This window comes from Parambassis ranga, chromosome 9 (genome assembly GCF_900634625.1).
Source record: "Parambassis ranga chromosome 9, fParRan2.1, whole genome shotgun sequence".
Classification (NCBI taxonomy): Eukaryota; Metazoa; Chordata; class Actinopteri; family Ambassidae; genus Parambassis; species Parambassis ranga.
Genome location: NC_041030.1, coordinates 20,285,672 through 20,307,390, shown reverse-complemented (window position 1 = coordinate 20,307,390; position 21,719 = coordinate 20,285,672). Strand labels below are relative to the sequence as shown.

General features: G+C 43.9%; 3 protein-coding genes across 32 annotated transcripts in view; all 3 read left to right on the top strand.

Moving 5' to 3' along the window:
- The first annotated feature begins 3,624 nt into the window (after nt 1-3,624).
- LOC114441993 (uncharacterized) lies at nt 3,625-9,796 on the top strand. 5 transcript variants are annotated; one of them, XM_028415221.1, is made up of 11 exons: nt 3,625-3,666; nt 4,266-4,885; nt 4,979-5,015; nt 5,316-5,389; nt 5,472-5,552; nt 5,655-5,714; nt 5,790-5,876; nt 5,957-6,046; nt 6,588-8,457; nt 9,015-9,179; nt 9,325-9,796. In XM_028415221.1, the coding sequence occupies exons 2-11, from the start codon at nt 4,319-4,321 to the stop codon at nt 9,612-9,614; spliced, it is 3,321 nt and encodes a 1,106-aa protein (XP_028271022.1). In that variant the 5' UTR covers nt 3,625-3,666; nt 4,266-4,318; the 3' UTR covers nt 9,615-9,796. The 5 variants fall into 5 exon arrangements, with proteins under 5 accessions (XP_028271022.1, XP_028271021.1, XP_028271018.1 ...); XM_028415220.1 differs by having other exon boundaries at nt 4,266-5,015; nt 5,793-5,876; XM_028415217.1 differs by having other exon boundaries at nt 4,266-5,015.
- A 1,133-nt stretch (nt 9,797-10,929) lies between these two features.
- Nucleotides 10,930-16,737, top strand: LOC114441399 (protein transport protein Sec24C). Of its 4 annotated transcripts, XM_028414308.1 has the most exons (22): nt 10,930-10,986; nt 11,089-11,175; nt 11,459-12,127; nt 12,240-12,292; nt 12,419-12,472; nt 12,549-12,660; nt 12,827-12,954; nt 13,057-13,192; nt 13,279-13,388; nt 13,797-13,909; nt 13,993-14,187; nt 14,318-14,414; nt 14,495-14,599; nt 14,681-14,848; nt 14,928-15,024; nt 15,108-15,256; nt 15,343-15,481; nt 15,561-15,682; nt 15,769-15,948; nt 16,034-16,231; nt 16,318-16,407; nt 16,571-16,737. In XM_028414308.1, the coding sequence occupies exons 3-22, from the start codon at nt 11,509-11,511 to the stop codon at nt 16,709-16,711; spliced, it is 3,006 nt and encodes a 1,001-aa protein (XP_028270109.1). In that variant the 5' UTR covers nt 10,930-10,986; nt 11,089-11,175; nt 11,459-11,508; the 3' UTR covers nt 16,712-16,737. The 4 variants fall into 4 exon arrangements, with proteins under 4 accessions (XP_028270109.1, XP_028270111.1, XP_028270110.1 ...); XM_028414310.1 differs by having other exon boundaries at nt 10,931-11,175; nt 14,074-14,187; XM_028414309.1 differs by having other exon boundaries at nt 10,931-11,175; nt 13,996-14,187.
- Nucleotides 16,738-18,356: 1,619 nt separating this feature from the next.
- camk2b1 (calcium/calmodulin-dependent protein kinase (CaM kinase) II beta 1) overlaps nt 18,357-21,719 on the top strand; it is a 56,793-nt gene continuing 53,430 nt past the window's right edge. For all 23 annotated transcript variants that reach the window (XM_028413512.1, XM_028413503.1, XM_028413511.1 and 20 more), the window contains exon 1: nt 18,357-18,650. In XM_028413512.1, coding sequence (XP_028269313.1) covers nt 18,589-18,650 — 62 coding nt within the window. In that variant the 5' untranslated portion in view covers nt 18,357-18,588. The remainder of the gene's footprint in view (nt 18,651-21,719) is intronic.

Sequence of the window (21,719 nt, the reverse complement as noted above, 5' to 3'; positions counted from 1 at the left end):
ATGCATGATGGTACATATTGTATTGATGGGCACTAATTTTCGTGATGCATTGTGGGATACATTGAGGGCCCTATATGGGGTCTATAATATATATAAGAATTCAGACAGCACTCCAAAATGGCAGAGGCACTATATAGTGCCCTTTATATACAGTGATTAGTGAGTGATTCCGGACATGGCCCATGTGAATTTAGTCCATGCGATTCCTTTGTCAGTCAGTTCATCTGTTTGTTCTCTCTGTGTTACCAACATGTTTCCCTGCTGTGTGTTCCTCTCTTTGTTCTGTTTGTTTTATAACTTTTGCAGCTTGTTTACAGATTTTTTTTTATAAATTTCACTTTTGGTTTGTTGACTGTGGTTGATCCAGCCAGAAACATCTTCAGTGGATTCGGTGCACTCACAAGGCTGCGGGCTGAGGATGGTTGGAGAGGCAGGGGAGCCTGAGCACCTTCACGTGCAGAGAGGAGTTTCTATCTTCTTCAGGATTTTCAGGAAGTCACAGTGAGTTGAAGGATGAGGACATGAAGATAGCGGACACAGATCTTAGGTGCAGAGAGCTCTGAATGAGACCTGGATCTGAGGAGCGGTTTCTTTGTGGTTTCTCTTGAGACACTTCTGGAATTCATTCAGGAAGTGTGCATGGGGCTTTGGAGGAGGCTTTGAGGGAGAGATTAGCCTGTTAGAACAGACATGCTTTAGTTATCATTGCACCTTTAAGAAGACCCTCACACCATAAGGGGGACTTATTCTGGCTTCATCCAGTTAGAAGGAGGCTAGAGGAGCTTGAGGAGGCTGCAGACTAACAGCAGTTCAATAATGAGAGACTCAGCGAACTCAATGAGAAAGATTTATTAAGTACAAAGTTGAAACTGTCAGAGAACGTAACAGTGGAGGAGGGACAACCAATGACAGCTGGCTGGTGAAAGGGTCATTCAGAGCCTAAGATGTAGGTCTGGCTCTGTGAGGTTTTCTCAGAGAATCTTGCAGTGAAGTCAAACCCTCAGTAGGATTTGAGCAGAGGCAGAAGACAGTTGATGAGTGGGAAAGGAGGAGCAGGAGGTTTTGATTTTATTCCACGACTGGAACACAGGAGGAAGGTGAGTGAAGGAAGGACGTAAAGAAGCAGTTCATGTACAAGGAAGCCATTTTTAAAATGGCTGAAGGAAGATCTGCTCAGAGGTTTGATGGTGATGGAGTTTGTTTCTCTTTTGTGTGATCTGAAAGCAACAGAATAGAAAAAAAATAAGTTTGGAGTTCACTTGTGCATCCCCACCTCTCTACAAACCCCTATTTTATGCTCAGGTACATTACAGCCTGTCTTAAAGAGGGATGAGTTCAATCTAACCATCAAACATATTACACATGAAATTAATTAAAAGTGACACAGTAACAATGTGAAATCAGAGACCATCTTACTTTAACAGGAGCTGATCTGGGGGCTCTCACTATTGGCACAGCCGACTCTGTTTGAGCGTGAGAAGAAGGAGCAAGAGAAGAAGGAGCGTACTCTCTGTAGAAGGCCCACATTTGGCTGCCTTCTTCCAGTCTTGTTCTTCTCTTTTTGCTCTCTTTTCAGTCGTTTGTTCAGCTCCTTTGTGATCTTCTCCAGCTTCTTCTGTTTCTCTTTGGCCATCTTCTGGACTTTTTCATTTTCCTTCTTCCTCCACTTCTCTTCTCTCTTCCTGGCTTTCTCCATCTTGGTGTTCTCCCAAGCGTCCAGCTTCTCTGTTTCTCCTTGGAGCCACTTGCTGGTTTCCTGATCTTGTATTTTTATTTCTTGCTCATGGTCCACCTGGGGAAGCTGCAGCACTGCTGTCTTTGTGTCCAGGTCCACAATCCTGTTTTCATGATGGACACTGTCTCCTCTATACGCCCATTTAGTTCCACCAGAATTTGGGGTCTCAGACTCCTCCACCAGGTCCTCCTGATATGCAGGTGGCGATGTCTCATCAGCGTCCAGCTTCTCTGTTTCTCCTTGGAGCCACTTGCTGGTTTCCTGATCTTGTATTTTTATTTCTTGCTCATGGTCCACCTGGAAAAACTGCAGCACTGCTTTCTTTATTTCCAAGTCCACAATGGTGTATTCACGATGAACACTGTCTGTTCTATATGCCCATTTAGTTCCACCAGAATTTGGGGTCTTCACCAGGTCCTCCTGACATGCAGGTGGTGATGTCTCATCTTCTCCCGTCGGGTAGGTTGAAATTGAGAGACGCTCAACGGTCTCAAAGCTTCTCGAGGTGGGAGGTGAGGAACGGAGAGACATGAGGCTGTCACAGTAAGATGGCAGATCTAAAGACAGGGTGTCAGCTTTACTGGATGAAGGACTGCTAAAAGGGTCGGTGTCCTCAAAGGCTGAAGGATTTAAGATAATATAAGATTAAGAGTGAGTGTCAGTAAAAATCCAAGAAGTACAGTGAGCAGTATGACTGAGCACAATACCGTAACACTTCAAATAATAGCCGAGTCCCGAACTGACGCCGGCCCCGTTTACAGGCCCAGTCCATTTATGGATTTGGAGATATAAAGGCCGGCCTCAATTATAAGCCGGGTCTGATCTTCTCATAAGGTAAGGAGCGAATATATAACCATAAATATAACATAATTGACAACAATAACAATTTATGACAACGTGTGACGTTGTCATGGAGACACTGAAACAAGGCTAAAGAAATGTAAGATGACATTATTGATGGAAGGATTCTGGATGGCTTTTTCGCCAGAATAATTAAAGGCCTGCCCCAAATATAAGCAGGGACAATTTTGCGATTTAGGCAAATAAAGGCCGGGCTATTATTTGAAGTTTTACGGTATATGTGTTTGGCCCAGAATCGAATCGAAACTAATGCTCTTCATGGTCTCTCTTTAGTTTGTCGAACACAAACAGGAATCATTTCTCTGGTCAGGTGAGGACTGCAAAAGTTTCACTTTGTGAATAAGATTGCAACAAAAACTACAACAGCAGGCAGAGAACAAACACAGACATTAACAACTTTAAACAGACAAGAAAAACTACAAAGCATGACCTAAAAAACTACAAAAACATTAACTGAAGCTGTTTTACACACAGGCAACAAATGAAGTAAACTTCTCATGTTTGAGACCGACTGAGTGCATTAACATGTCCTCATTAGCCAAACATTGACATGTCAGAGTCACAGTGTCACTACACGCAGTGTAACTAATCAACAGATTCTTCCTGTTAGAAAAGTCAAAGTCTGCTGAGAAACAGATTCACTAAACAAAAAGTTTTAGTTTCCCATTTTAACAATGACACCAAAATTGCTTAATATTTGAAAAACTACATTTTTTTGAAAAAAAACAAACAAACTTGAAGTTGACTTGAATGTCCTCTCTGAGATGAAGATTTTGATAGTTGAATCGCTGAAATCGGTCAATGTAGATAATGAAGATACGCTGCGCCTAGCAACGGCAATCAAAATAAAAGCTCTGGTGGAAAAGTTAAAATCACATGAAGAACAAGAGTTTGATTGTCCTGCAGCAATCAAACTAATTATATAATTGTTGTATTGTGTTAAATTATCCAAATACCTCTCAAAAACTAAAAGACATTGTGTCAAGGTGCTCTTATTTTGAAACGACAGAACCGGAAGCTGGTGTGAACAGTAAATAAACAACGACCACAGCTTCCGGTGATGTCTGCTGGTACAGTACAACTGCTCTAACAATTTATAGAATATATATGTATATATTTTACGATAGCATGTTTTTTGTCTGCTCGGTAGAGTGGACGTCAGACGTCAGCTGCGTGAGTAATAGCGAAAGTTCACATTTTAGCGTGCTTGCAGCTAATCACGATGGCTAGCTAGCTAAAGACTCCCTGGAATGGTTTGCTAGTTGGTTGATGTATTTATGTTCGCTACGCTTTATCTCATTCTGACGTGTAAGCATCAATGTTTTATTTTAGACGGTTGAATACTGTCCCTACCATTCCTAAACATCTCTGCAGTGATTTAATTTAGCATTTTTTCTGATGTAAGGTCGTCTCTCTAAAACACTTACAAAAATAACTTAACGCTGTGTTGAACTTAGAAAATAAACCTTCTAGTGTAGTGTTGTGCACTTTCAGCAGCTGTAGACTGTTGTTGAACTTTTTGTGTTACTGTGTCACTCGTGAATCTAGATATTTACCACTAAACAGCGTGTTGTTTCACGTGAAATTTAGGCTCAGTTTATTAGGAAAGGGGGAAACTTAATTACACTGTGATCCTGATGATTAATTGCATGTTGTTTTGCTCTTGTAGGACACCTGTACTAGGAGACTCTTAGCCACAGATGTTGATGGTTATGGAGAAGGATGGACAACTCAGCAGCAAATAAGACCCACATAACATGCCAGTCGTGGGTTGGCCAGAATGGCTGGTCCACAACTTCATCTCAGGGACCCATCAATGCACTCAGCACCCCACAGCACCTTAACCTGGGCTCATCCTCGGACCAGAGACCTTTGTACGACCACCTGCAGGCATCCAGTCAGGGCTGTATGAGCGATCTGAGCACCTTATCTTCCAGAAATAGCCTTCATCACCTTGCCCTTCAGAAAGACCCTCACATCAGTAACATTTCATTATCCAGCACAATGTTTTCCAACCCTGCTATCCCAAATGCCTCTCACATCATTTCCTCTGCTCAGCAAAGTTCTCAAACTCCCATGCTGATTACTGCAAACCAAGGCAAACACCTCCCACCACCACCGTCCCTTTCTCAGCCAATCCAAGGACTGCAGCTTTGTAGGCCTCAGCATTTACCACTCCTGTCATGCCACGACCCTTACAAAGCATCATTTCAAACTCCATTACCAAGTCACAGTTTACCGAACAGACTTCACGATCTGCCTGTTAGCCTGCCATCATGCAGGCAGAATGTAAGTACACCTCAAGTTACTTTTGAAGGAGAAAATGTGGAGGCGGCCGCTGTAACAGGATACGCTCACAGCTGTGCCTCATCCACTTCTCAGGAGCAGCTTCAGTGGATACCGCCATTACAATGCAGAGGTATGCTGTATTTGTAATACCTGAATGTTTCATTAGATTTATGCGTACATGCTTGTACACATTCGAAACCACTGGGTGTCTCCTGGTTAATTTATATATATCTAAATTGGAACAAAAAGTGTCAACAACCACTTCTGACTACATTTATACTTGGAGCCAGCCTCAAGTGGCCATTTGAGGAACTCTAGTTTTATTGTTTTGCTGTCTCAGCGCTGCATTCATTAAAGGAAAAATTACATTTTAACACAATGCAGATCAAGTCACTTGTTGGAGACATTAATGTGTTTGTATTTTTGTCAGGAGCTGTAAGCGATTCTGTTCCAGATGTTCATTCTAGCAAAGAGTCATTACCAGAGGGGAATATTCCTCCAACGGTGAGAAAACACATTACATTACATTTATTATGAAAATCTTTGTTTAACTGTTTCGCTTTTCTTTATTTTTTTCTGCTTTCAGGACAGCAATGAACGGCGGCGTGCAGTACTTTTACATCAGCGTGCACAGCTACTGAAACAATTAGCAGAGATGGATAAACTTGTAAGTGTTACTTAGTTTGGAAGTTGTTACCCAGTAATGCCTTTTTAAATTTTATATGTTTTGCAATTCTGCACATTTCCTTCACTTATTTCTCCTTTTTAGCTGGAATCATTACCTCCAGATGACAGTGGTGATCGGCCGCCTCCACACACAGCTCTTCAGGTATGTTTTTGTTTCTATGCTTTTCATCTCTGAAACACAGGCAGACCTGTTGCATACACACTTTGGTTTCCCCAGCAGCCTTCTCCATCAACAGATGAATCCTCTCAGTGTGAAAAAACTAAGACAGGACATGCAGGCCAAGTTCAGCTCTCTACAGGAAAGGTAAGTGTGTGACTGTTTAAAATCAAATTTTTTTTATTTCAGGCTGCTCATATACTTCTTATTGTCTTTTCTGTCTTCAGTCACATCATTTGGCAGATAGTTCATCGTCTTTGTTCTATGATGAACAAAATGGGGCGCCAGACTCTCCACTGTCAGCAGAAGAATCAGCGGTGTGTGTTTGTTTGTGTTCGCACCTGTTTGTATGTGTGTTTGTGCGCACACGTGTGTGTCTGTGTGTATGTAGATCGGGCCATTGTGCACAGACAGCAGCAGTGAATTTTAAAAGATGCCATCATGTAGGGACAGAAACCACATGTTAAATGCAAATAAGATAAATAACATGAGTTTGAGGGGTCACCCCCCAATATAAAGGAAGGGAAAACACTGCTCTGTGTGTGTGGGGTTGAAAAAGGCAGAGCAGTAAACAGCGGCCTAGCAGTAAAAAAAAAAATAACTTTCAAGGGATGAGATGGGGATAGTCCTTAAAAAGGGTTTTTAAAGTAAATAAATTGATAGCAAGAGTGGCGCTACTACCCTCTGTTTTACCTGTTAGGCTTACCCTGAGTGGCTTTATCAGTTCAGTTTTACCCTCTTGGATATAACATGACCTGGATCTTGTCTTCACAGACAAGCTACATTATCTTTAGCTTAAGTTTAGACATACTGAAGTTGTGTGTGTTTTTAATACAGTTGTTTTCATTTTGTTTTCAGGAAAAGGCAGACACTTCAGGCGAGTCAGGTGATGACAGGGATCCTGATTACTTACCTGACACTTCTGGCTTCAAGTCTGAGGCTAGCAGCTGTTTTTCTGATGAATGCAGTCACAACAGTCCGTCGACCCCCACGGACAGGAGGTCTCCTGTCCCACTGAGAAAAAGAGCCAAATCAGAAAGTTCCTCGTGTGAGGAGGAAAGCGCCTCCCCTCCAAAGAAGCAATGTGCAGCCAGTCAGAAGAAGCCTCCAGAAACTGTTGTGTTACCGATGTCCAACTCAAACAAGCAGCGCATTTATGACAAGAGGAATTACTGTCTGTTTTGTGCCAAGCCAATGATCAAATTGGCACGACATCTTGAGAGGATCCACAGTGACAAACCAGAAGTCGCTGCTGCATTTCAGTATCCCAAACATTCCAGAGAAAGACGAAAAGTATGGAAGAAACTTACAAATCAAGGAAACTTTGCTCATAATAAAACTGTTTTGAGAACAGGAAAGGGGCAACTTGCTGTACGAAAAAGACCGAATCAACCTGGAAAAGCCCTCGACTTTCTTCACTGTCTTCACTGTCAAGGTCTCTACTGTAAGAAAGCCTTGTACAGACACATGAAGAAGTGCTCAGAGAAAGACAACAATGACCCTGAGTTACAGATTGGGAGAAAGCGCATTGCATCGCGGTGTGCACTCGAAGCTGTCGGGGACAATATAAGTGAGTGTGTCAGGAACATTCTTAGCGACATGATTTTTGATGATGTGACACAAGTCATCATGGATGACAAGATTCTCCTGCAGTTCGGAGAGCAAATGTTCGATCATTATGGCCGTGATGAGAAGAAGTATCATTACATAAGACAAAACCTTCGTCAGATCGCACGACTAGTTCTGGAGGCTCAGAAAACCACACCTATGCAGAAGCTAGAGGACTTTTTTCACTCCTCAAATTTCCAACACGTGGTGTCTGCAGTTAACGTCCTAGCAGGCTACGACCCAGAAAAGAAAACCTACAGCGCTCCCTCGCTTGCCCTCAAGCTTGGTTATCACCTGCAGAAGACCTGCGGAATTGTTGAGAGTAACGCAGTGAAGCGTGGAGATGATAAACAGGCAGAGTCTGCCAGACACTTCCTCACTGTGTACCAGAAGAAATGGAATAAGCTCATTTCCTCAGATGCTTTGTCAGCTCTCAAAGAAACTAAACTGGACACAGAGAAGAAGGTGCCATTTGCACAAGATGTGAAGCGCCTGCATTTCCACTTGGAAAGTGTTCACCTTCGAGATGAGAAGAAACTCAGAGACGACCCCTCAGCAGAAACCTATGCTGCTCTAGCTCGAGCAGTCCTTTGCCGCATAATCATCTTTAACAGGAGGAGACCCAGAGAGGTATCGCTAATTCAACTAAAGGCTTTTATGTCACGAAAGAAGTCAGATGTGCTTGATGATTTTGATGTGTCCGTCTCAGATATGGAAAGAACCCTGTGTGGGTTCTTCATTAGACTTGACATACCAGGGAACTGCGGGAGAAAGGTCCCTGTTTTGCTAAAGCCTGAATTTGTGTCAGCAATGGAGCTTCTTGTAAGTGTTCGTGAGGCATGTGGCATCCCCGGTAAGAATCCCTACCTCTTTGCCCGACCAAGCACGCTGTCTGCCTACAACGGATCAGAGTGCCTCCAAAAGTATATCAGAGAATGTGGAGCTAAAAACCCAGAAGCACTGACGTCCAAGAAGATCCGGAAACATTTCACAACAATGCTGCAGCTGATGAACTTGGATGATAACGAGGCCGACCAAATTCTGGGGCCTAATAATCAAGTCCAGGTCCTGCGAGAGAACAGCGACATGACGCTGGACGACATTGAACTGGAGTCTGGAGGTAATTTTCACTTTCACAAATGTACCAGAATACAAATTTTAACATATTTTTTTTACATTTGAGTGGAGTTGGTCCACTGATTTGAGGAGACGCCAGTTCAAACCAACATTCAGATTACTATTAGAGCTTAAGTAATTCTCACATTTGATCCAATACAGGTACCAGTAACAGTACCTTGCATTTAATTGTGTGACAGTCATGGTGATAATTATATATTTTAAGTCTACTTTAAGTAAGAATATGCTTGAGTTCCTGCACAGAAAAGTAACTTATCAAAAGAAACCACGGCTGTAAACATGATTTTAACATGGTAGTCAATGGGGATTGAATCATTTTTGGAGCCAGCCCCCTAGAGGCTGCTTGATGAACTGCAAAAACACTTCTACACGCTGTTTACCAACTGTCCTAGAAGGACTCATGATTCAGTTGGAGGCAGCTGAGGCTCGCTGATGTGCAGAGGCTGTTCCTGAAGCTGATGCACTGAATTGCATCAGAATGATTGTGTGTGTATGTGTGTGCTGCATAAGAATACTTAGTATTTTTGTCTCTTAAAACAGCGAGATTTCAACCTGCAAGTGAACAACAAGCTGCCTTCTGGGATCACAATGGACTCTCCGGTGTAAACTGTGGACAAGGAGGCTTCTCTCATCATCAAGCACTTGGAGTAACAGCGTGCACAAACATGACTACACCTACCAAATCTGTCAAATCCAATGGACAAGGTAGTCATGTTTATTATTAACCCATTTCTTTTTAGTCATCTATGTTTTTGCATGTGTTAAAAGTGCTGCAAAGCCGAGTGACTTTTTCAGGGTTTGCAGAAGCTGGCTAAAGTTTACTTTGTTTCCTTCTTTTCCCCTTTTATAGCTGCACACTACAAACCCAAACATAAATGGGAGGAGGAAGAAGTTTGTGCTGTAGAAAGACACATGATGCGTTTCATCCAGGGACACAAGGTGCCTCAGAAAAACGACTGCGTCCAGTGTCTCGAGGCTGAGCCAAAAGCACTACAGAACCGTTCATGGAAAGGCGTAAAGGACTACGTCCGAAACAGGATCACTACCTTAAAAAGACAAAGTGGATGTTTATCCAGAAACCAGAATGGGTCCATGCGAGAGGAGCCACGGCAGAGCACAGGACACTTCCAGCAGCTGTAGCTGTGATTTGGTATCAACAAACAAACGTGTTTCAAACGTTTCATACTTACGTTGACGTTTTCAGAATCAGAATCAGAATCAGAATCAGAATCATGTTTATTGCCATGTAAGTGAAGGGGGTTCACATTACTAGGAATTTGCCTTAGTGATTGGTGCATACAAAGAACATATAACAATTAACATGCAATAAGATAAAAACTAAGATAAAATTAAGTAAATAAACTAAAGTAAGGCTAAATTTACATGACAGACATGGCGTAACAGACATACAATGAACAGAACATAAAATACTGTGCAGATGAAATGGTAAACATAGACCCTTATATGATCGAATGGAACAGTGTAATAATGTAATAATGTAACAGGTACCACATGGATCGGTGAGGTGGTACTCGTGTGCAAGTAGTGCAAGATGGAGTAAACAGTGCAAATAGTCGTCATTGTGCAGTGACTATACTAAAGTGACCTTCTGAAGACAGTGCAGAGCAGTGCATTAATTACAGTTTAAGAGTCCAACAGCAGAGGGGAAGAAGCTGTTCTTGTGGCGTGAGGTTCTGGTCCGAATGGACCGTAACCTCCTGCCTGAGGGGAGTGGCTCAAAGAGTCCGTGTCCAGGGTGAGAAGGGTCAGCTGTGATCCGACCTGCACGCCTCAGAGTCCTGGAGACGTACAGGTCCTCGATAGATGGCAGGCTGCAGCCGATCACCTTCTCAGCAGAGCGCACAACACACTGCAGTCTGTGCCTGTCAGCACAAGGATATCAGCCTTCATATCCTTGTTTGTTGCAACATTGTGGGACATTACCCTCTGTTACAGTAGTCGCAATGCAGCTGAGAGTTTAATCACCGTTTTGTTTGTGGATAATGGTTAGCAGCTGTTCTGTTTCTGACCGCTTCTGTCATGTTTATATGTACAGCTGTGGAGGATGGTGAGTTTATAATGCTTTTTGCCTACTGTGACAGACATTTGGTATTTGTTATACTGGCATGTGGTATTTTGTTTTACATTTATTATACCAATAATAAAATGCCAAGAACAATTCTGTGCTTAATTTATGTAATCAGATATTTCACAAATAAGACTTATGTTTGTATCCTTGTCTGAATGAATGTCAACGACCTTATTTTAAAGTATATATTTATTGTAAGGTTAGGTTTTCTGGCAAGAAACGTGTAAAATAATCTAAAAAAATATAAAGCTCAGCTGCGATGTTTATAGCAAAGTTTAACTAGAATAGAAAAAGCTCGAAATACTGTACCTCAAAAATTAGGCACGCTTTTATTTTGAAAGGAAAGGCGGAAATGCTTTGTCGTGAGTTTAGCCAACATGATGCTAACAATGCAGTGAGCTGCAGGTTTTATGGAGGTTGCAGGTAGTGTTGCGGCTGAATGACTTGAGTCAAAGCTGTTATATTTTCCCTCGTGTTTTTATTTTATTTGTAATGTTAAAAGTTTTTGCCTCTGTCTTCCGAGAGACGCGGAAATGGAAACGCTAACATTAGCATTGCTGGTGAACAAATGCAGCACGCAGAGGACCCCAGGGTTTCCAGCGATATTAGAAGGTATGGAGTGTAATGTGTTTAACAAATGACTATTTAATGTACGCTGAGTGTTTTATTTCACCGTGTCTGATTATGTGGCGGATTCGCTGTCTGTCAAGCCCACCCTACACAAGCATCTTTGCTGTATGAGCTAACGTTAGCTAGCAAACATAGCAAAGTATGCTTTAAATGAGCTGGGTGTAATCATGCTATGATGGTACAGTCATTTCCATCATGTTTGCTTCACTATGACACTACAGTTCTGATGGTTTAACCCTTTTTTCATGTTGTGTTGTCTTCTTAGGTCCCGCCTCCACGGAGAAACACTCTCACCAGTGATAGTGATGGAGGAGGATGGACGTTCCCTCACCCAATCAGAGCCAGACACCCTGCCAGCCGTGGGTGGGCCAGAGCAGCTGGTCCACAGCTTCACCTCCAGGACCCCTTTGCAGTCCTCTGCCCAGCTTTCAGCATCTCAACCTGGGCTCGCCTTCTGATCAGAGGCCCTGCTACAACCACCTGCAGACAAACAACTGGGACTTTCAGAATAATACATCCAGGAACAGCACTCATCCCAACATGCTGATTGCTCATAGTGCTGATCAGAGCGTGCATGCTGTAAGCCAAGGAAGACATATACCTCCATGCTCTCTTCCTCTTATGAAAGAAGGGGCGCAGCCTCGCAACTCTCAACAAATGTCACTTTATTCCCCTCACTGCACCCCTTACCAAGCAGGATCTCCCCCTTTCCAACCTCCATACACACACCAGGTTTTACAGAATGGACCTCAGTCACCACATCAAAATCATCTGCCTGTTAGTCCTCCATTATACCAGAGTCCTCAGTGTATGCCTTCGCCTGAATTTCAGCGGGAAAAGGTGGGCTCTCCTTTTGGATATACTCAAAATAATGCCTCACCTGCTTCTCCCATCCAACATCAGCCTCAGTGGACTCTTGCACCACACTCTACAGGTAGGCAGGCTGTGCATCTCAAATTGGCCAGATTTTTCAGGATGTATGTAAACTATAATCTGGATTAAAAGATGTTTTATTATTTTAATATAGACCTTCTCTTTCTCCTCAGGAACTATAAACAGCTTTGTTCCCAATGCCTCTGCACAGGACACCATGCCACAGGTGTGGACATTTTGCTAATGTCTTGCTTTATTAGTTAATAGCATAAATATCTCAGGCCCCCTCTGAACTGCTGCAAAATAATTCTGTGTTTGTGCGGGATTGAATGATTACATTTCCTCACTGCAGAGTCCCAACTCTGAGTCCCGTTATGGCCTGGACCCAGAGCTCCTTCCCAGCGCTGTAAGTGATTTGTAAGGTCGTTGTTGCTGTTGGAAGTTTTAGTGTGTCTGGGCCTTTACACCTCTGTTTCTCCCAGGTGAAGGTGATGGCAGAGGACAGGGCAGAGTGGGAGGGCAAGGTCTTCGTCTCGGAGCCTTTTTCTCGTCTTCCTCCTCTGGCAACAACTCCTTGCATTATAGAGGACAGAGGTAAACACATCAACATACCTGAAAGCAGCTTTTATTTTTTGCTTAGTGCATGTTTCAGTACTTTAGTGTAGTCCCTGCAAAATATAAAGATGTTGCAGGCATTAATTTGGTGTACAGCCAGATAACATGATAGCATGTGACCTTGTTGTCATTGTGTCTCTTGCAGGTAATGCAAGTCCTCATGCTATCCGCTCTGTGTCGTACGTTGTGCCCTGTGACGGGCAAATGGCGGTGATCAGCCGTCTGCCACTGGGAGCCCTGGTCACTCCTTTGTTGAAACAAAATGCTGGAGAGGTTCATTTTTAGCAACTCTTCATTACTCCTTTAAGTTACCACTACAGAAACCTCTACAAGGCCGTTCCTGTGTGTTTTAAAGTATGCATTTGCTTCCTGTAGAAGTCCCTCCCACTGTGCAAAGAGCCAGACTGTGTGGTTGGTTGTAGTGGGTGTGGAGCCTCCATGTGCGCAGCAATGGGCTGGCAGGATTGTGGTCAAAGGTTTTACTGTCCGTTCTGCGGTAAACTAAGCGAAGGTAAGATTTACGAGCCTACTAACCCTGAACCAGGATTATTTCCATTAGAAACAACAACAGTCCCCCTCTCCTCTCTCTTGTCTTAGTGCCATGGCAACACTACCAGCCTACCAAAGGGGTGGAAGGGGTTCGGGTCGATAAAGACAAGAGGCCTGAACTCAGTATGGGATCATATGAAATAATCCATTCTCAGAAGGTCAGCTCCACTTACTGCACTTGTTTGTTTGCATGTTAGATAAGATGCACCTTATTTTAAACAGACTGTACGTACTATAAGGTCAGAATAATCAGTCTGAGGCCACCTCATTTTCAATGGAAACATGGAGCAGAGCCTGTTTTTCTGTTTTGTGTGGGAGGCTGCAAGTTGATTGTCTATTAGGAGACAATAAGTAGAGTTGTGCTTCACTCCCCAGTGGCACTATCTTTGTCATGGAGATTTGACTGCATCCAAATATAAGGATAATGCATGTGCAACACTTTCCGGTAGCCCCTTTCACACACCTGCTTTTGTGCCTTTAGTAGCTGCTCTCCATCTGTGAAGACACCATTATGTAATTTATATGTGAATAATAAAAAAGTTGCCATTTTTTGTATGTTATCTCAGGATGAACCTGCTGTGCTGCTTCTAGCCATAGATGTGTCTGCCTCAGCGCTGAGAGGAGGACACTTGGAGTTCGTAACACAGCAAATACACACGCTGCTCACTTGTCTGAACAGGTAACATAGACACACGCTTACATACACACACGCACAGACACACACTTTTCATGGGGGGTTTAAGGATTTCACTCTCATTTTAGCAGGTATGATGACGACTCCTTGTCAGACGTCCGCGTCGGTTTGATGACGTACGATCACAATATCCACCTGTATGACCTTAGTCCTGGCCTGTCCCGCCCACACATGCTGGTTATCACAGAGTCAGAAGACCTGCAGCTACCTGTGCGGGAGGGGCTTCTGGTGTCGCTCAAAGACTGTATAGGAAGTATCGACAGGTAACACACATAAGTAAAAAGTCATATAAAAAGGTGAAATGATCAAAAATAATCCCTTAGCTCCCCTTAGCAGAGCTTTTCTTTGTAATAAGGTGTGCTTGTATTTTCAATCTGCTCCCTCTGATGTCAGTGTGTTGCAGCTCATTCCTCAGTTCACTGCAGAGTGTGATGACTCCACTGGAGTTCCCGTGGAGCTGCCTGTCAAAGCTGGGCTAGCTGTGCTGCAGGTGTAGCATCAATGCAGAACATTTTCATGGGACTCTCTTTGTGTGCTTAAAATAATGATCCTGTTTGTCTCACAAATCAGGGTCTGAGTTGTCCTGGAAAGCTATTGATCTTCCACACTGCCCCTCTGATAGAGTCTGGACACACAAACTCTTCCTCAGGGTTCTTTGGCACCAACAAACCAAAGGTAACTCCCACACATACGGGGTGAGGACGTGAGGATTAAATATGTGGTGGGGTGGTTCACCCCTCTTTTCTTTTTTCTCAGTCCATCTTTCAGCCATCGGAACAAGCCATCTCATTGGCCAAAGAATGTGTCAATCAGGGATGCGGCGTTCACCTGTTTGTCCTCTCCCAGCAAGATGTGGGCGGGGCATGGCCCGGACACATTCCATATCTGACAGGCGGAGCTCTGCACGCCTACAGCCACCTCCAGGTACATCACATGCAGAACCGTGCTGAAAATAAATTGTCATGGTCTGTTGTTGAGAAAAATAGAGTTGTTTCCACCACAGGGGGAGATGGACAGGGACCGATTCAGCACTGATCTAAAGAGGACTGTAGAGACGGACACCGGCTACAGGGCGGAGCTCAGGATATTTGTCAGCAAAGGTGTGAGAATTGTGCTGTTAGATAAAGCAGAGAGGCTCCTTTCTCTTTCCTTCTGATTCCTGTGTTTTGAACCGTCTCATCAGATTTGCGTGTGTCCGGCTGCTACGGGATGTTCGTCCCCGGTCCAAGCCCTGGACATGTCACCATGGCAACCCTTAATAGCTGGACAACACTGGCCGTGGAGTTTGCGCACACAAGGACTTTGGATGAGACAAGAGGTGTAGTCATACAGGTGAGGATGTGATTCTCAGAAGAGGGGTTAAATCTACTGTCGCTTCTCTTTCTTTGAATCCATGCAGTAATCTTCTTGTGTGTCAGGTTGCTTTGTCTTACAGCATCCAGACCGGAGTCAGGAGGACCAGGGTTCACACGCTCACCCTGCGATGCTCACGTGACCTGCAGGAGGCTTTCAGGCACTACCAGGCCCAAACACTGCTCACCTTCTACTGCAAGAAGAGTAAGGGATATGACCTGTAGATTAGTAGATTATTTAGGTGATAACTGTAATAAATCGCAACACATTCCTTCCTGTGTAGTGTACTGTGCAGTGCTGGAGCGCCCTCTGCAGGAGCTGAGGGAGGAACTTCAGACGGAGGCAACAGAAGCGTTGGCGTCGTACCGCAAACACTGCTGCTCTGCTTCAGTGTCAGCAGGACAGGTGAGACTGGTGTAAATATATGTTTATATTCTGACAGTCAAAATGATTTTCCATCACACACACTCTATGTTGTTTGTGTTCTGTAGCTGGTCCTTCCTCAGTACCTGCGAGCACTTCCTGTTTACATCAACAGCCTGAGGAAGAGTGAGGTGCTGCTGCCAGGCCTGCGAAGCTCCATCCACCAGCGACTGCTGCAGCGCTGCCAGGTCCTCAGCATGGACACCCGCAGCACGGCAACACACTTCTACCCTCTGCTGTTTCCTCTGGTCGGTGCTCTCAGCGTATTTTGATGATTTGCTGATTTTATTTGCAAACATTTTTAATGGGATTTTTTTGACTCCTTTGTTCCAGCCACTGTCCAGGGACAGCTCCAGTTCGGCACACCCACAAGAGGCAGTGCGCTGCTGTTCTGCCAGCCTGGAGCCCAGGGGTCTGTATTTGCTTCATGCTCCACTGATGCTACTGCTCTGGGTGGGCACCCAAGTCCCAGCAGGCAAGCTGGTTGAGCTCTTCAACACCAGCTGCTTTTCCTCTTTGCCCTCCGGAGAGGTGAGAGACAAGATGGATGTGTGTGTGAGCTAATACACACAGTGTGTAGAGACGTGGACTTTCTTTTTTCTGATGTGTTCTTTCAGACCAAGCTGCCAGTTCTGGAAAACCCTCTGTCCATTAGTGTGCGATCGCTCATCGACACACTGAACTCAGAGGCACCCTGCACCCGCAAGGTGAGCTACATTTGTAAGCTTCTGTAAGATGAAGCAGCTGCTGGCTCAACACGTGAGTTCAGAGACTGCCTGTGTGATGCTCAGACTGCAGGAGTTGCTAAGGGAGGAAGAGAGAGGAGCAGGTAGACCATGACGATGTTTTTTTTTTCTCTCCCCGTGTCAGCTGTGGGTGGCGAAGCAGGGCGACACCTGTGAGGAGGCCCTACAGCGCCACCTGGTTGAGGACAAGAGCCCCAACGGTGGAGCGTCCTATGCTGACTTCCTCTACCACCTCCATATCAACTCAGTGCGGCTGCTGCAGTGAAACACGCACAGACACACAAACATATATTGCTAGATGTTATAAAAATAATAATAATAATAATAATGAGGCAGTGCATGGGGGGGGGGGGGTGTAGAGATACATTATTTATTTATTTATTTATTTGATGGTGTGTGACGCGAAAGATCTGCACTGTGGTGAAGGGATCTGGGTCTATTTATTTTGTCTATTTGAGTGTGTGTGTGTGATAACAATACACAAATAAAGACTTTAATTGAATCTTCACTCCCCAGCAGTCACATGAGTGGCGAACAATCCTTGAGTCCAGTTGCCTTGGTTTAAACTCTTGGACAATGACTATGACCTGGATGATTGAGAGCATCCACAGATATGTTGTTTATGTTGTTGCCAAGATGGCGGACGGTCAGGGCAGCACTACATGTTGTTATGGTTGCTGGTGACACTAAATATAAGAAATGAATCGGTACAGTATATTGAAGGTTTCTGAGTATTGGACAGACATATAGTTTGACCACAAGGTGGCGCTGCAGAGAAAGCTAAAGACAACACCCAAGTTATTTCATCCTCTGGGGAGCATGTATGTCTTCTTCTGCCTGTAAATGTGGTGATAGTGTCACCTCAGAACAACAAGTCGGAACCTCAGTGTGGAGCAGGAAGTCAAACAAATGCTGACAGTTGCAGTTTTAGTTTATTTGAATTTATTTTTAGTATTTTACCTTCAAGAAGTGACTTGTTTCTGTTGTTAAGTTAATGGAAAAGTAGTGTATTAGTGTCCCTGATCTGCTGTGAAAACGTACATTTTGGATTTGTTCATCCTCTGATCCTATGAAATTATCCATATTGATCACAGATAATCACTTTTGCTTTTATGTTGCACTGCAGATGTGTCTCTATTCCCCTAATAATTTGGCATCTGAAGTGACTCTTTGTAAAGTGAACTGCAGGTTTGAACGTATTGATCTCCCGCCTGTATTTACCGCGCACATGGCGGCACGTTTTGAAGACACAAACAAGCTCTCTCATATTTGCCCCTATTTGGAAGTACGCAGCGTGCAGGCGGGGAGGTGTGTTCGATTACGTTGTCGGCGTCCCGCTTTTGCGCACTTAGTCCAGCAGAGGGCGGCACAGAGCGAATGGGTCACAGATACGCTCAGCAGTGAAGTTACAACCAAATCAAGCGCACTGAGTCAAGTTAGCCAAACTGAGCAGCACAAAACCGGAAACAGTGACGGTGACCTTCAAAATAAAATAACAGTACGTTAAAAGTACAGCGGTTACCATGAACTACTCGTTTGTGGTCATTATAAAGAAAAATATAGAACATAACAACAAATATCTACTATCCTGTTCTCATTCTTTCTTTTTTATTAAATAGTAAAATAATCATTTTCTTTAAAACAAGTATACTCCTCCATTTCAATAACATGATGAATAGATCTCGAGCCAGCATAGCTAAATACTTGATGGAAGCAAGAAGGGGATGATTTGTTTTTAATAAATAAACTTTAATAATCAGCGTATCGATGCGAGAATGTTTCATTTCATGTTTTGACACAGCTGCCTTTTATTCTGAAAATCTTAGCAGGAAGTGGCTGTGCGCGGCCCCGCTGGCTTGTTTAGGGGTCGGCAGCGCGCGGTAGCTGTCAGATAGTGGAGAGAGAGAGAGAGAGAGAGAGAGAGAGATCTACACCCACCCAGGCTGCTCCGTCTCTCCATATCAAACCCTCCGCCGCTCTGCGCCTCCTGAAAGGCATTTCACCGCTCCAACGGCCGTCTAGCTGCTGGGCGGACGTGTATTTTTAACGCAGTTTTAGCTCCAAATAACCGTCATACATATATTTATATATTTTTTTTTACGGAGTTGATAAAGGAGAAGAAGCGAGAGACAGAGGAGAGACATGGCCACGACAACCTGTACGCGATTCACAGACGAATATCAGCTTTACGAGGAGCTGGGGAAGTGAGTGTTTGTTGTTGTTTTTGTTTGTGTGTGTTTTGTGTGGTGCTGCTGTTTGTTGGACAGTGTAATAATGTGGATGGACGGGTGGAGGGTTGGTTTACAGGCAGCGCGGAGCGGAGCTGAGCGACTCTGCAGGCCAGCAGTGTGTGTGTGTGTGTGTGTGTGTGTGTGTGTGTGTGTGTGTGTGTGTGTGTGTGCGCGCTCTTTCAGGGTGACAGCTCTCAAAATACTCTCTTTCGCTCTCTCTCCCTGTTTAAGTCAGTGTCTCTCTGCCACATGCTTGCACCTCTCTTGAGTATTTGGTTTGTTTTGTTTTTTGCGCAAAAAATATGCGCACAAACGCAAAGAAATATTGATGGAATTTGCGGCTAAATGACGCATTGCTATATCATTAGTGAACCACACATGGAAGTAAACTACAGTTTATTAAAATATGCTTATATTTTTGTGTCGATAGAGAGACCCCCCCCCCCAGATGTGGAACATGCAGTAAAATATGAAGTATTTTAATGAGTGTGCACGTGACAGATATTGGTAATTAAATAATAAATGTGATCTGCAGAGCTGGGTAAACACAGCTCAGATAGACAGATGATTAATTCCTGAAGTGTCCTCCTCTGGAGGCTGTTTTTTCTTTTTTCTTTTCTCTTTTTGCAGCATTGAGGTGACAGATTCAACAAGATAAGACACTCTGCAGTGGCAGCACATCACCTTTTAACCTGCACTGTGTATCATACACAGTATGTATCATTTCTGTTAGAGGTCGGACCAAACAGACCAACAACAACTTTGGTACTGTCACTTAAAGACACATATAGGATAATCATAGTGGTGCCCCATGAGATGAATGTACAGGTCACTGAGCCACTGCAACACTATAGTTGTTTTGTCATTGCCCAGGAGGAGGAAGAGGAGGAGGAGGAGTAATCGCTCCTCCTCCAGGGTATTTGTTTACGTTGCTGCTGTTTTGTTTGATTGTCATACATATCATGGGTGGGTATTTGCAGATGTTCTGATTGGCACCGTGCTGGTTATCCGGTGACAGAGAGTGGCACATCGATGTTGTATTTTAAGAGTTGAGTGGATCAGCTTTGAGGACGGGTTATCGGCTAATCGATTGTTGCCGGTTCCATTCTAAACCTGGAGGCACACCTAAGACGCCTTTGGGATATCATAGTTGACTTTAAATAAAGATGGCTGAACTTCCTGTGACTTCACCCACAGATTTCTTTACCTCGCTGTAGACTGTAAATAAAGATGGAGGACGTGGCTTCTCATCCGCGTTGTAGCAAAGTGAGGCTAAAGTGTCTCGCCCGCCGACCACGTGTGAACGACTCCCACCCACTTCCTTGTCGAGCACTTCCTTCCACTTTTTTGCGTAGCTTAGCTGCTCCGCTGGCTTCTAGCGACAATGTTACTTCCTCCTTTTGAAGACAATGATGATTAGCTAAATACGAATGTATCGGAAAAATCATGTCAACACGATGAAAACTATCTAACAAGCCATAAACCACCTGTCGGAAAAAAGTTATCTGAGTAATAATTTGGGTCAATGTTCTATCCTCTAACATGGAGGAGGCGGGGTTTATGACCTATACTGCAAGCAGCCACCAGGGGGCAACGGACATGTTTTGGCTGCCATGTTGTCGGTGTTTATTTTACAGTCCTAGTGCATGTCGATATGTGTTGCTTGTGCAGGACTCGTCGCCATGGTAACTAATGAAAAAGTATCCAGCGGTTTAGTCCTAATATAAAATGGGTTTAACTAAACCTAACCAGATGTGTTTAAATCCACCGCCTAAAGACACATGACAACAAAGAGACGATGACAGGTCGCTGAGCTGTGTACATCACGCAGAGCATCATGTATACAAAGTGATTGAGATCGATTAATAAAACATGCACAGCCATGATTGTGAATACATGAATGACATGAATGTCTGATCAGAGCAGTGGTGTAGTTGTCTCAGCTTGGACACTAACAAGTTCAACACACAACCGTGACAGCAGGACATTTAATCCAGGTTAAGGTGTCAAGCTTTCAGGTTGTTTTGTGTGCGTGCACTCACTTAACCTTCAGCCGTCCTTTTCTCCTTCTGCTTAGAAAGAGCTGGTTTGCTGTTTCTCAGAAGACCTTTACAGATTCAACCAGTTAACCTAGAGCATTTATTTCTGCAGTATCCTCTGTTTGTAGAGGTCCTGGACCTCCAGAAAGCTCCAAAGCAGCAGCTCATGTGGTTATAAAAGTCATTTTAACTATAAAAAGGTCAGATGTAGTGATAAAGCTCAGTTTCAGATCATTTTACAGGTTTTTATTTGTAGTAAACTACCTTTTATTAGAGCCACTTCAGGCATCCGTTGTCTTGATTGACTCAAGACGACGGAGGAGGTGATGGAGGCTCTCTTGTCACAGACGTTCATCATTTGACTTAAAATCTGTTTCAAGAACGTGTGAATAATTATTTTAGCTTTTTAGGCACCTCCTGTTTGTGCACTGTGCTGTTCCAGGATTGTCCTGCACTCCTTTTCTTTGTGTGTTTTTTTTTAGTTGGTCAAGCACACACAGTCGATCACCGGCTGGATTGACTCCTACAGAGGCTGATTTAAGGCTCTGCATCCCGGCTGTGCTCGTTCTCATCCCAAAGGCAATAAATATTGTTTGCAGGGAAATGTTTTGCCTGCCTTAACTCTAATATATGCTCAATCCTGTGAGATTTCACGCTCCTGGCACTTGATTAAAAATTTGTGAACAAATGATCAAATGTGTAGGCGTCGCGGCGCTCAGATAAATCTTCAAACCTCTGGCTTTGAAGCTCTCTGTGTGAAAGAGACTAATCTGTACGCCCCGCTCTGCAAACTGTCTCTCATAGGCCCGATCTTATTATTCAGCCAGTCACATAAGGCCCGGAGGAAGAAGCGCAGGTGTGAATGGCTTGGCATCCTTATGATAACGCTCTCTGTAACTTTGTAATACTAATCCAACATCTGAGGAGAGCTAATTATTGTGCGCTCGCTCCCTGCCGGTGTCACTTTCTTAGCAGGGCTTGTGACATTTAAGCATCGTGCTTT